Here is a 12,282-nt window from a genome sequence, read left to right on the forward strand (position 1 = left end):
AACAGCAACAACTATTAGTCATTTTTTATTAGTAATTATCACCTTTTAATAGCTTAGTTTATCTTTTTTCAAAGGGTGGTTGGCCAAGTAGTAAAAAAGTGATCACTTCATTATTTCCAGCTAGCCTTCAAAGGAAAGAATCACACATGATAAAGAAGAAATGTCTTACAAGAGGCAGGAATATTGATTTCTTTTCGCCAATTATTGTACCGAAACAACGTGGCTTGTCGCAAATTTTCTGTGGCGGCTGTTAAGAGGGATTTGGGGAATTGTATCTGTGGGTTTTCCATTTAAGTTTTTAATAAGATCAGATTTCAGTAACATATTTCATCACGTTGCAGAAATAGCTCGCCAGGCAGCCCAAATCAAAATGATGAGGAAACTTGAGAAGCAGGCCATGGCGCAAGCGGCCAAAGAGGCAAGGAAGCAACAAGGTAAACGGCTACCCTCCAATCACACTCGTCTCTAACATCTTAATGCCGTGTGTGAGCCTAATTTGTTTACGCCTTCAGCGATGATGGCTGCAGAGGAGAGGCGGAAGAAGAGGGAGCAGATGAAGATTCTCAAACAGCAAGTAAGGACTTTGCATTCATTTTTTTTTTTCCGTGCATAGCTTCACAGCCATCTGCAGCGGCTGCGTTCATATTCAGAGTTTGTGTGCTCCAAGGTGGTTTTAAACACAGTGGGATTGCTTTTGAAATTCTACAAGGAAGTTGCTATCCTTCTAAATGCTGCACCTTCCTCATCTGCATAGACCCACTGTACTTCTTCACACTCCCCCCCCTCCACTCTATAACATGCATGACTTAACAGTTAATTCATTTGATCTTGCCCTCATCCTTTTACCAGGAGAAGATCAAGCGCATTCAGCAAATTCGCATGGAGAAAGAACTCCGTGCACAGCAAATTCTCGAGGTTCGTCCTGAAAGTTATTGCAGAAACATTCTAAAACACTTCCTTTCTGCTGTTGATAGGATTTTTTTTTTTTAAACCCCAACCAAAGGCTATTCCTAAATTATGTGGCCCCACTTTTAGTCACATCTAGTGAGTACATGTGACTAATGCCTAATTGGTTTTTTGCAAAAGTACCATTGAATATGAAAATCTCCTCAGACCGTGATGGAGCTTAATACAAAATACAGTATTTCATTAAGTAAGAAGTGGCCCAGAGTTTACCAGGGCTAGGTGAAATACCTATTTTGCATTCTCTCCCTAATAGAAGCTGTGAAGTATTTTAGCTTTTATAAATCAAATTTCAGTTGACATGCTTGGCAAGCAGCTCTTAACAGGATTTCGCTGTGGCTGTAATTACTGATAGAAATTTTGCTTAATTTATTCTCACTGCCTGCTGGTGTTTCATAATAACTGCAGCCATTTTGTCTTTCAGTGTTAATGGGAGGACATAATCGTCTCATTGCTCAAGATTTCAATATATTAGATGTGACTTTATCACAGTGAGCCACTGACTATTAAGCCTTTTGTGGAATATTTCCTATTGACAACATTAACAAAGTGAAACAAAAAACAATCTAGCAAATGTGTACATAACACTCAATTATATTGAAAGACCAGATTTATATGTATTTTATACATTTAAGATACCATTCCTAGTCCTTTATTATTTTTGACTTAATGGTTTTAATTAAGAGAATTATCTTAATTACATTTTCATTAATCAGATTACCGCCCCAACCAAATGTTTATTTATTCCAGGCTTTTGTGTGGTGCATGTGCTGTGTGTGTTTTAAATGAGTTATTTATTGTGTTGCATGCCGTTTACACATACAGGCAAAAAGAAGGAAGAAAGAAGAAGCAGCCAGTGCCAAAATATTGGAGGCTGAGAAGCGAAACAAGGTGATTCAGATCAGCATGCTCCCTCCTTCAGCTTTCTTTTGCCCCTGCTTGTCTGCAGTACAACATTTTGCCCCTTTGTGCTGCCTGTCAATGCAAAAGAGATTCTCCTTGTCTGGGTTGGTCACTGTTTAAAAAAAGAGGTTGAATCGTCTCCTTGCATTATAAATGTATTGTAATATATTTTTTTCAACACAGTATGTGTACAGTATGCTTTTTGTAATGATGTTAATTTTAGTTTTAGTTTTTAATTGATTCCATCTCTTTTTCTTGAAGGAGAAGGAAATAAGAAGACTGCAAGCTGTCATACTGAAGCACCAGGTAGGTTTATTTATTAAAAGATCTACGACCACATTATACCACCATTATTGTTACCGTGCGTTTAAACTGAATGTCTTGGAGATGGTCTCTAACTAATGATCATTTTTGTTAGCCGAATGGAATTATTTTGTACAATATATCTTCAAATGATGCTTTGGGATCCTCTTGATGTTTTTTTTATTTTTATTATTATTTAAGCGTACCATAGGTGGGAGTTTTCTTGCATTGATTTTCCTGTGTGATTTTTCTATTTCTTAATACTTTCACGACTCTTTCTACCAGGAGTTGGAGAGACATAGACTAGATATGGTATGGGTATGTTTGTTTCTGTACATTTAACAATGTATTGTGAACGTGCTGTGATAAATGGTTGCCATCATAGCGACGCATAAAGTGTAGCATTGGCTGCAGTCATACTACATCCTTCTGCATGGCTTTTTTTCCAGTTCGGTGCACTGCATACGTCTGTGCTATTTGTCTCTCAAAGAAAACACATCCATTATGTGGCCGATACGATCCAAAACCAGAAAATATAACAGGATACAAAGCACTCTGATATCAGCAGCTACCTATTGCATTATTTTTGTTCTGTATTGATTAAATGTACATGCTCAAAATCCTTTTACTCCAAAGTGTGCGAGCCAACCTTCTAATCCATTCTGTCACCTGAGAAAAATCAATATGCAGTTTTTATTCTTGCCATGATAAACAACACTGATTTAATGGAAAGACAATTCTTGTTTTTCCTTATTTGAGATTTGAATGTTTCATTTAATTTGCATCATTAAGCATCGATGGACGCCACAGTTTAGTTTTCACACTAAAAACAGAGTTGAAATGTAATCATTTAAATTACTAAATCTTAAAAATCTCCAGGAATTTCAAACAACATCAGTTGATAATAATAAGTGATCTGCTTTGCTTTTCCCTGTAACACTTAATATTTGCTGCTTATAGCTCTAAACTTCTTGGCCTGTAACTTTCAGTCTGCCTTCTTGCTGACACGTTCAGATTAATAATGGCTGTTTCTAACTCATGCTCTGTGTGTGCATCACTAGCCTCGTCTATCATTGTGTTCCATCTGGTTTAACTGTGTTTTTGCACTTTAACTACAGTGCAATGTGCAACATTTACAATTTGTTTTGTGTGGCATTTGTAACAAATGTTTCTTGTACTGTGCATGTACTGGTTCATACTGTGTTTTGTACACGTGAGTCCTTTTCTCTTTAAAAAGAAATACTGTGAATAGAATTGAAACGACGTGTCTGTGCTCCGCCAGGAGAGGGAAAGACGCAGGCAGCACATGATGCTCATGAAGGCTGTGGAGGCCCGTAAGAAAGCAGAGGTGGGTAACGTCCCCTCGTCTCCGGTCCTTCCGCTCCCGTGTAGTGCCGCACTGTTTTATTGTGTTTTCTTTCCTGTAGTAATTTATTTTTTGATGATTCAACACTGTGGTAATTGAGGCCATAGTTTTCTTTTTTCTCCGAGCACTGAAGCAGTGTTAATAAACCTTTCCCTTTGCTGTAGGAGAAAGAGCGTCTGAAGAAAGAGAAGAAAGATGAGAAACGCTTAAACAAGGAAAGAAAACTGGAGCTCAGAAGACTGGAGCTGGAAAAGGCGAAGGAGCTGAAGATCCCAAGTGAAGACATGTGTTTAGCAGATCATAAGGTATCCACACACTGTGGTGCTGCTGGCAGATGAAAATGAGAGGCTGTGTATGTCACCATGGATTGTCTCCATCTGTGGAGTAGATGTGTGTGGAAAAAGATTGGATTTTTCCACCGGCACAGGGATTTTTGACATGGAAATCAATCAGTATAATCACTGCAGGAGCTATAGGCATGAAGATTAGAAATGCTTTTTGACAAATTTATGGTTTCATTGTTTCACTATCAGATGGAACCAAAATAGATGTGCAATATCACTGAAAGCATCTGGAATTGATTAAAAAGAAAACAGGTGTAGGTCAAAATACTGCCACCAAGTGGCTACTGGTGCCATCGTACCAACCAGAGTACTACTGATTTAATACTTGTAGTCATAGTATTCTGGCCTTTGTTCCTAACATTTTTGTGTAATAGAACTTGACAAACTATTCACATCAACACTGATAGAAATGCAGGAAAAAATGTCTAACTTCTCTCGTCTTTATGATTGTTTTAAACACTTTTTAATCACATTTTTTTAATTGATTCTTTGTGGATCAGGATCTAGATACAAATTGTTGAGAAATTATATAAACATGTTTTCTTATAATAATCTAATCTTGTTTTTTTTCTCTCCAGCCACTTCCAGAGTTGTCCCGGATCGCTGGTCTGGTCTTACCAGGAAGTACCTTCTCCGACTGCTTAATGGTGCTGCAGTTTCTGCGCAGCTTTGGGAAGGTCCTGAGGTTAGACATAAATCCAAACATGATCAGTCTAAGTGACCTTCAGGAGGGGTTGCTTAACACGGGGGACAGTATGGCCAAGGTGCAGGACCTGCTGGTGAGCTTGCTCTCTGCAGCTGTGTGTGATCCTGGTATACCTGCAGGTCACAAGGTGAGAGTCTGTTGTTAAATTGTAAATGGTAAATTTCCATGTGTCTGCTCACAAATGCATACAGAAGCACACACTTGCTATGTGCCCTTCAGATGTAACTAGTGTACAAATATCACTTTTCACTGCTTCAGTTATTGATTTGCCCTGCTTCAATAAGTCATATGAGAGTTCTGTGTTATTTTTGTTGTGATTTTTGAGAAAAAACTGACTGCAGTGACAATATAGGATAATGTTGGCAGTGGGCACATACTGTACATATACATGTTAGAATTCATCAGTACTCTGCAGTTAAATAAAGTGTGTGTAGGAGGGTTTCAGTGGTTATAACTTTTAATGCACAGATACATTCTAAGCCATAATCTCAATGTATTCCCTAGTGCCATTTATTCATTCTGTGCTGTAGGGTGTAATCATGTCTTCACAATTACATCTATTCCTATTAGGAGGTGCTGTGTACATTAAGATAGCAAGACTGTCAACTTAAGCATCACGTTTCACGATCATCTAAAATGTGTCCGAGTAATATCCCATTATTCATTTGAGATAATTGCTCAAAAGCACAATGTTTGTCATTAGCGGCTACACCCTTTACCTGTACCCTGCTCTGATGGGTATATAATATATAATATATAATATAGATATTCTGGTTTTAACTTAATTAGAAGGAACAAATGTGTTATGTGTGTTTAACAGCACAAAACTCCTTTTTCTATAAGAGTAAGACAGCCCTGGGGGATCATCTGACTAATGTGAGGATCAACCGAGACAACGTGTCCGAGATCCTGCAGCTCTACATGGAGTGTCACTGTGAGCAGACGGAGCTGGCTGCTCTGGGCCTCAGCCTCAGGACCAAGGCGTTTCAGGCCCACCACCCATCACAGAAGGCTTCCATGCTGGCGTTCCTGGTTAATGAACTCTGCTGCAGTAAGGCTGTGATAAGGTGAGGGTCCTGCCTCCTTCTAACAGCAGTTTTGTCTTTGATTTGGCCATTTATCAAATAAAGAAAAGTGTTGTAGGGCAGTAATGTTCATGATATAAACTACCACTAAAATAAATCCTGCTCATTTCTAGTCTGTATGAACACATAAACCTCTCTGCCTAGGAGTGGAAAGCATCAGCTTGGTTTATTCATGGAGGCTTCAGTTTTAATGAAATAACAGAAGTACCAAAAGGAATCAGACAAATTGAGGTCTGATGGATAGTTTCACGATGTTGCATCAAACTAGCTGTCATCAATTTTTCAGTAACACTTTGAAACAGCTGTAGCACACAGCAGCGTGGTGCAAGACATTGTGTTCATTCTCATATATCAAAAAGGTCGCAGAAATGTCTGTGTTAATATCCTCCGATACCTTGCAGTGAGATCGACAAAAACATAGACCACATGACCAACCTGAGGAAGGATAAGTGGGTTGTCGAGGGAAAACTTCGCAAGTGAGTATATGCATCGACTAAGCTGTTATTGGAAGACTTTAAAATGTTCCGAATGAGATTCTGAAACCATCTGGATTTCTCAATGAGTCTGAATTACACATGAACGTGTTCTCTACAAGCTTGATGTCCATTTTATGTCTTCAAAGACTGAGGAGCATCCATGCCAAGAAGACGGGGAAGAGAGAAAACAGTGTTGGGGGAGAGGAGAGCCAAACCTTTGTCATTATCGCTGCCAGAAACAAATGCAAGAGGAAAGAAGGGGACAGCGAGGAGGAGGAGGAGGACGACGATGACAGTGAAGACCAAGGAGACGACGACGACGATGAGGAAGAAGAATCGGGGGGGAGGAAGGGGAAGAAAGCAGAGATATGCGAAGAAGAGGTCAGTCACAGCATGATGCTTTTACTGGAGCCAGCGGCTTAAATCATTGTTTGTAATAGTAAATGTCAGCCGGTCCACTGGCCTCAGGCTAATGAGATCTTTTCATCTAGGACGACAGTGTACACTCAGCCAGCATGGAGGAGCTGGAGAAGCAGATAGAGAAAACGTACAAGGTAAATTAAACCCTATTTTCTCCTCAGGATCAGCTCTGCGATGAATTTAAGACCTTGTCGTTAAACCTGCTGTCCTCTCTGTCTCTTCAGCAACAGAGTCAGATCAGACAGAAGTTGTTCGACGCGTCTCACTCACTGCGCTCCATGACGATTGGACAGGACCGCTACAAGAGGCGCTACTGGGTCCTTCCGCAGAGCAGTGGAGTCTTGGTGGAAGGCATGGAAAGCGGTGAAGGTGCAAACCAAAACTGACACAGATTTAGTCCTTGTTCACCACCTTGTTCCTGAGCTGACGTTACCTTTTCATATTATACTCAGGTTATGAAGAGACGGAGAAAGAGAAAAAAAGAGAGAGGAGTGCTCAGGTGATCAGGGTGAAAGAAGAGCAGCAGGAAGAGACACAGAAGCCAGAGGTCTCCAGCCCAGCACAGAGTACAGATGGCAGTGCAACAACACTAGAGAGCCAGCAGGGCAAGGACACTCTCAATCTCTTCCTCCAGAAACCCGGCTCCTTCTCGAAGCTCAGCAAACTCCTTGAAGTAGCAAAAATGGCTCAAGATTCAGACGTCAATTCTCATAAGAGTCATTCTGCTAAAGTCCCTACCACTGCATCTTATCCTTCATATCCCACCTCTCAGACAGCCACTACTCCGCAGGGACCGATAGATACTTCAGTGTTGTCTCTGCTTAGTGCCCCCCAGTTCAGGAGTAGTCCCTGGATAAACTGTAGCCCTCAATCTATCCTTCAAGAGGACCAGCTCTCCAAGATACTGATGGAAAAGAGCAACCAGTGGTTCAGCCTCTTGCCTCGCTCTCCTTGCGACGAGTCCTCGTTCACCTCCGGCTCCAGCCCTCCGGCCTCCACCTCTCCGCTCCAGACCACCAGCACCACATCCCCCTCCTCCCCCTCCCCTAGTCCCCTAGCTACAGCCAGTTCCAGTGCTCCTGCCGGGATCAATAACATGCAGCTGTCTGTCCTCAAGGTTGGTTGATAACAATAATCTCAGTCGCAATTATTTCAGATCATGCTGTGCTTTTTTTTTTTAACAACACAAGTTGGACATTTTTAAGTGCTACCACTGTATTACCTCATATACATCATGTATGTTGAAGCAACATGTGATCACAATTTAGAGTGTGTTTTTTTTTTTTTTCCATTCAGCAAGTAAAGTCTGGCATTCTTCAGGGCAGACTGACACGGGGCGACGTGTCCAGCACAGCAACAAGTCCCAGCCTGCCCCTGTCTGGTGCTTCTCTACCCCCCGTGCTGGATCTGGCATCCCAACTCGCAGAGGGTAACGGCAACAGGGTCTTCTTCTTGGCAAATAACAACTCTGTCAACAAGAGTGAGAGCCCAGAGCAACAGAGTGACAAGCCCGAGTATGCCTCATTCCCTGCTGTGGAAGCGGCCAAGACCCAGGACTACCCTAGTCCTCAGCCTATCCCTGAGGGTAAGAATGGCTCACTGCCAGTACGCACAAGTCAAATATGTTGGACTATTTACTGCCCAGACATTGTGTCACTTGTTTATGCAACTTCTATATGTTGGTAGAATGAATTCATGTGACAATATTTTGTGTGTGTATTGGCAGAGATGCTGTGTGGCTGGTGGAGAGTGGCAGACATGGGGGAACTGCACAGTCTGGACGAGGCCCTCCACAGCCGAGGGACCAGAGAGAAGGCCTTGCAGAAGCAGATCCAAAAATATATGGAGTACAGAACCCAGCTGTGTGCCGGCAGCAAAGATGGTGGGTCCACATTTCGCGTGTGTCGACGGATGTGCAGTGAAAGAGTGAAAACTATTGTTGTTTGTAATATTTGCATGCGTCTTTGGGGGCAGTGATTGATGTGGCGGATCTGGAGAAGCGGGAGATGAGCGAGGAGACGTTGGAGAGTTGGTGCGTTGAGGAGCAAGCCATGGAGGTGGACATCAGTCTGCTGCAGCAGGTGGAGAGTTTGGAGAGGAAAGTCGTCTCTGCCAGCCTGCAGGTTAAGGTACAGACAAATGACCGTCCTACCCTTTCATCTTTGTGCAGCTCATGTAGATAATAAACCACCGTTTTTATTCAATGTAATTTTTATGAGTTATTATCCAGTGTATGCACGTCCTTGTCCCGCGTCCTCACTTTGTCTCCATGTTAATGACCGTGTCATCAAATGTGACAATGTCTCAGGGTTGGATGTATCCTGAGCCCCAGTCGGAGAGGGAGGATCTGGTCTACCATGAGCACAAGATCTTCTCCTCCCCTACTCCGGAGAAGAAAAGACATAGAGAAATGAGCCAGGAGGAACTTCCTGGAGCTGTTGTGCGGCAGCCCGACAATCCCCTCGATATAGCTGTCATCAGGCTGGCAGAGCTGGAGAGGAACATCGAGCGAAGGTACCTACAGATTAGATAAGAGACCCATCCAGTATAACTTTGGAGATCAAACGATGGGAAGGTTCACTCGTCTTCTTAAACGGGGGTTAATGGCTGCGTGGTAAAGCTGCAGACTGTGTTTGTGGTTGCTGTACGTTTTACGCTGCAGTCTCACTTTCTGTGACCCCGACCCCAGGGAGGAGGAGGTGGCACCGGGGATGAGGTTTTGGCGTAAAGCCCTCGGCGATGTCCGCAGCTCAGCTCAGCTGTCGCTCTGCGTTCAGCAGCTACAGAAATCCATTGCCTGGGAACGATCCATCATGAAAGTGGTCAGTGACACTCTCTCTCTCTCGTAATCAACATTTGTTTGTATCGTTTCCTCGTGCATAAATTCAAGCGCCGTTTTTAGCTCTCATTCAAGAGGTCCGTCTTTATGAAGGCCAACCTTAAATGCTGCATGACTTCTCATTCCATTTCATGCAATATTGAATACAAATACTACCTTATAAATAGTTGGTTTATTGATTTAAAGATAACAATAAATCTGCACAGCATCGTTGGTCTCAGACAGAAGATGAAAACCAAATCAGATAATAGCGCAGTCGTTAACAAAAGATCATTGAGTGTGCCTGGATGAACCGAATTCCATAAATCACTAGTTTTCATAGGGATGTATCTCAGTTTGAATTCACATAAATGTGGTGTTTACAGCACTGCCAGCTCTGTCAAAAGGGGGATAATGAAGAACTGCTCTTACTATGTGATGGCTGTGACAAAGGCTGCCACACTTACTGCCAGAAACCCAAGATCACTACAGTACCTGACGGCGACTGGTTTTGTCCCACTTGTGTAGTGAAGGTACACCAGCACGCCCCCAGCGTTTCTTCCACTTTTACAGTCGATCTCATTTTCAAACGATAGCATAACTGTATCGCATCCAGTTGATTGATTTGAATACGACATGTTTTTGCGCGTCTCTTCACCAGTCTCCCGTGTGTTCTGTGATTCAGGAGAGCGGCCGGCCCCCCTGGAGTAGGAAGCAACAGAGCCGAACAGCTGGAGGAGGGAAGAAAGGCAGTGAGGGAAAACGAAACAGTAAGCCATCTGTGGTAGGAGAGCTCATCAAAGAGGAGGCTTCAAGCAGCAACAGTGTGCCAAAGAAAGGTACCAAGGAGTTGAAAAAGAGGAAAGGAGACGACAGCCCGCCCGGCTCCCTGGCCAGGCATGACAGCCCTGTCTGCTGTTTGAAAAAAGCCAAAAAGGCCAAAGAAAACAACACGAATGGGCTGGCGACGTGCAGGTACGCACAAACACATCCTCACTTTGCCTCTTCTCATTATTATTCAAAAACAAAATATATGTTTTTGATCTCCTGGGATGCATGTACAAGACAATAATCCCCATGATGCATCTTTGACATCCATTTTATCATGCAATTTCACATCGCACATAAAATACTTTTTGCTAATAGGAGAAACTGGATTTAAAAGGTCAAACTCTATTTTCACGCGTTCTCACCAGAGTGCTGCTGGCTGAGCTGGAGGCCCATCAGGACGCTTGGCCCTTCCTCACGCCCGTCAACCAGAAAGCCGTCCCTGGGTACAGGAAGGTCATCAGAAAGCCCATGGACTTCTCTACCATCAGAGAAAAGCTCACCAACAACCAGTATGTGTTGTATTGTAACCAGAATTTTCAATTTTGGATTTGGGCGCTGCGTCTAAATAATGAACCTTTTCTAACCTTTTACAGATACTTGAATTTGGAAACTTTCATCATCGACGTGAACCTGGTTTTTGATAACTGCGAAAAATTTAACGAAGATGATTCCGAAATCGGACAGGCCGGCCATAGCATGAGGGAGTTTTTTGACAAACGTTGGACTGAACTGCTTGAGTGAGCAAATTCCTGCTTGGCCTTTTTTCAACGCCACTCTCAACATATCAAATTTCATCTTCGGTGTTGGAGGCCTTCTCTTCACCCGGGACTCTAAACCAACAAACACGTTGTAATACCACTGATGTGCAGTGTGAGAGGACACATTCTCCTGCTGAGAAAACACACTTGATGGTTCAATATCTTAAAGTGCAATATGTTTTCTTTTTTCAAAATGCACTGACTCTTGGACTCAATATTGTAATTTGGGAATTACAGATTTCCACAGTAGATGGGCCTTTTTTTATCATCAGTTCTTTAGTGTATACGTGTGTATTTATTTTCTCAAGTATTTATGTTACTGTCAGTCTTTTCTAAGAAAAAGCAGGAAATGGCACACAGCTTTAAAAAAAAAAAAAAATCTAAAGATTGTTTATGGACTATTGAACAAGCCAATAAAAAAATGTTTACAGCTTTTTGATTATAGAGTGCCAGCAGTGCTACTGTTCATCTACAAGTTATTTGTGTAAAATACAAAGAGGTATCACTGTCAATACTTAGGAGTCGTATTTCTAACATGTATAGAGTGTACATAAATACAGTACATGCCTTGTTAAAGTATTGTTATTGCATAAGGATGATTGTAGCACATGTCTTATACTGTACTCTGCCTGTGCTGAATATCCACTCGAAAACACTGTGGTCTCCTCAGTATTGTAGTGCCTGACCTCTGACCTCTAAACAGTGTGTGGAGGAATGTGTGTGTGTTTTCTATTTTCAGTGTGTGTATCATATGCGTCCTGCACAATATACAGTAGGAAACCCTTAGACAAAAATGTAAAACTCTTCTCCTCTGAGGAAAAAGTCGATGTGGTGCATATAAGCGTGATTCATCTCCAAGTGTTTCCTTCAGCCGGAGTGTCGTCAGTCATCCTGCGGACGGATGAGAAACCTGCACTGGGCTTTAATCCAGCTGGGACTCGGAGGAGTGTCACGGTCCAGTGGAGGCATCTCAAGACAGCTGAAGTCAGAAGACTTGAAGTAACTGTAATTTATTATGAATATTGTGACACGAGTAGCGACTTTTTGTGGGAACATGATTTTTTTGAATAGTGGGTATGTGGCACAGATAAAATAAACCTGTTTTTCAAAATAACACCATCTTCCCTATTTATTCAAAGAATAATTTTATGATTTATCTTGCAATTTTTGAGTTTCATTAGAAATATTTGTATTTGATTGATAGTGCTTGAAATGGATTTAATGCATTGTTTGATTTTTACGCTGATATTGGAATGTTTTAAAGTACATTTACTCAAGTACTGTACTTAAGTATTTCCATATTTACTGC

General features: G+C 41.9%; 1 protein-coding gene across 8 annotated transcripts in view; it reads left to right on the forward strand.

Moving 5' to 3' along the window:
* The window catches only part of LOC311021478 (bromodomain adjacent to zinc finger domain protein 2B-like), a 44,581-nt gene extending 32,494 nt beyond the window's left edge, over positions 1–12,087 (forward strand). For 3 of the 8 annotated variants that reach the window (XM_084022065.1, XM_084022064.1, XM_084022067.1), the window contains exons 16-39: positions 342–434; positions 513–574; positions 850–915; positions 1,789–1,854; positions 2,128–2,172; positions 2,455–2,487; positions 3,452–3,517; positions 3,700–3,840; positions 4,458–4,712; positions 5,429–5,652; positions 6,072–6,146; positions 6,293–6,527; positions 6,638–6,700; positions 6,791–6,935; positions 7,019–7,683; positions 7,863–8,151; positions 8,293–8,448; positions 8,541–8,695; positions 8,875–9,080; positions 9,256–9,388; positions 9,771–9,917; positions 10,070–10,359; positions 10,581–10,724; positions 10,809–12,087. In XM_084022065.1, the coding sequence (XP_083878191.1) occupies positions 342–434; positions 513–574; positions 850–915; positions 1,789–1,854; positions 2,128–2,172; positions 2,455–2,487; positions 3,452–3,517; positions 3,700–3,840; positions 4,458–4,712; positions 5,429–5,652; positions 6,072–6,146; positions 6,293–6,527; positions 6,638–6,700; positions 6,791–6,935; positions 7,019–7,683; positions 7,863–8,151; positions 8,293–8,448; positions 8,541–8,695; positions 8,875–9,080; positions 9,256–9,388; positions 9,771–9,917; positions 10,070–10,359; positions 10,581–10,724; positions 10,809–10,956 (3,902 nt within the window). In that variant the 3' untranslated portion in view covers positions 10,957–12,087. Of the gene's footprint in view, positions 1–341; positions 435–512; positions 575–849; positions 916–1,788; positions 1,855–2,127; positions 2,173–2,454; positions 2,488–3,451; positions 3,518–3,699; positions 3,841–4,457; positions 4,713–5,428; positions 5,653–6,071; positions 6,147–6,292; positions 6,528–6,637; positions 6,701–6,790; positions 6,936–7,018; positions 7,684–7,862; positions 8,152–8,292; positions 8,449–8,536; positions 8,696–8,874; positions 9,081–9,255; positions 9,389–9,770; positions 9,918–10,069; positions 10,360–10,580; positions 10,725–10,808 lie in introns of all 8 variants that reach the window. The other 5 variants (XM_084022066.1, XM_084022068.1, XM_084022069.1 and 2 more) reach the window with 5 other exon arrangements.
* The last annotated feature ends 195 nt before the right edge of the window (positions 12,088–12,282 follow it).

Source organism: Eutrigla gurnardus (assembly GCF_963514095.1).
Source record: "Eutrigla gurnardus genome assembly, chromosome: 12".
Taxonomy (NCBI): Eukaryota; Metazoa; Chordata; class Actinopteri; order Perciformes; family Triglidae; genus Eutrigla; species Eutrigla gurnardus.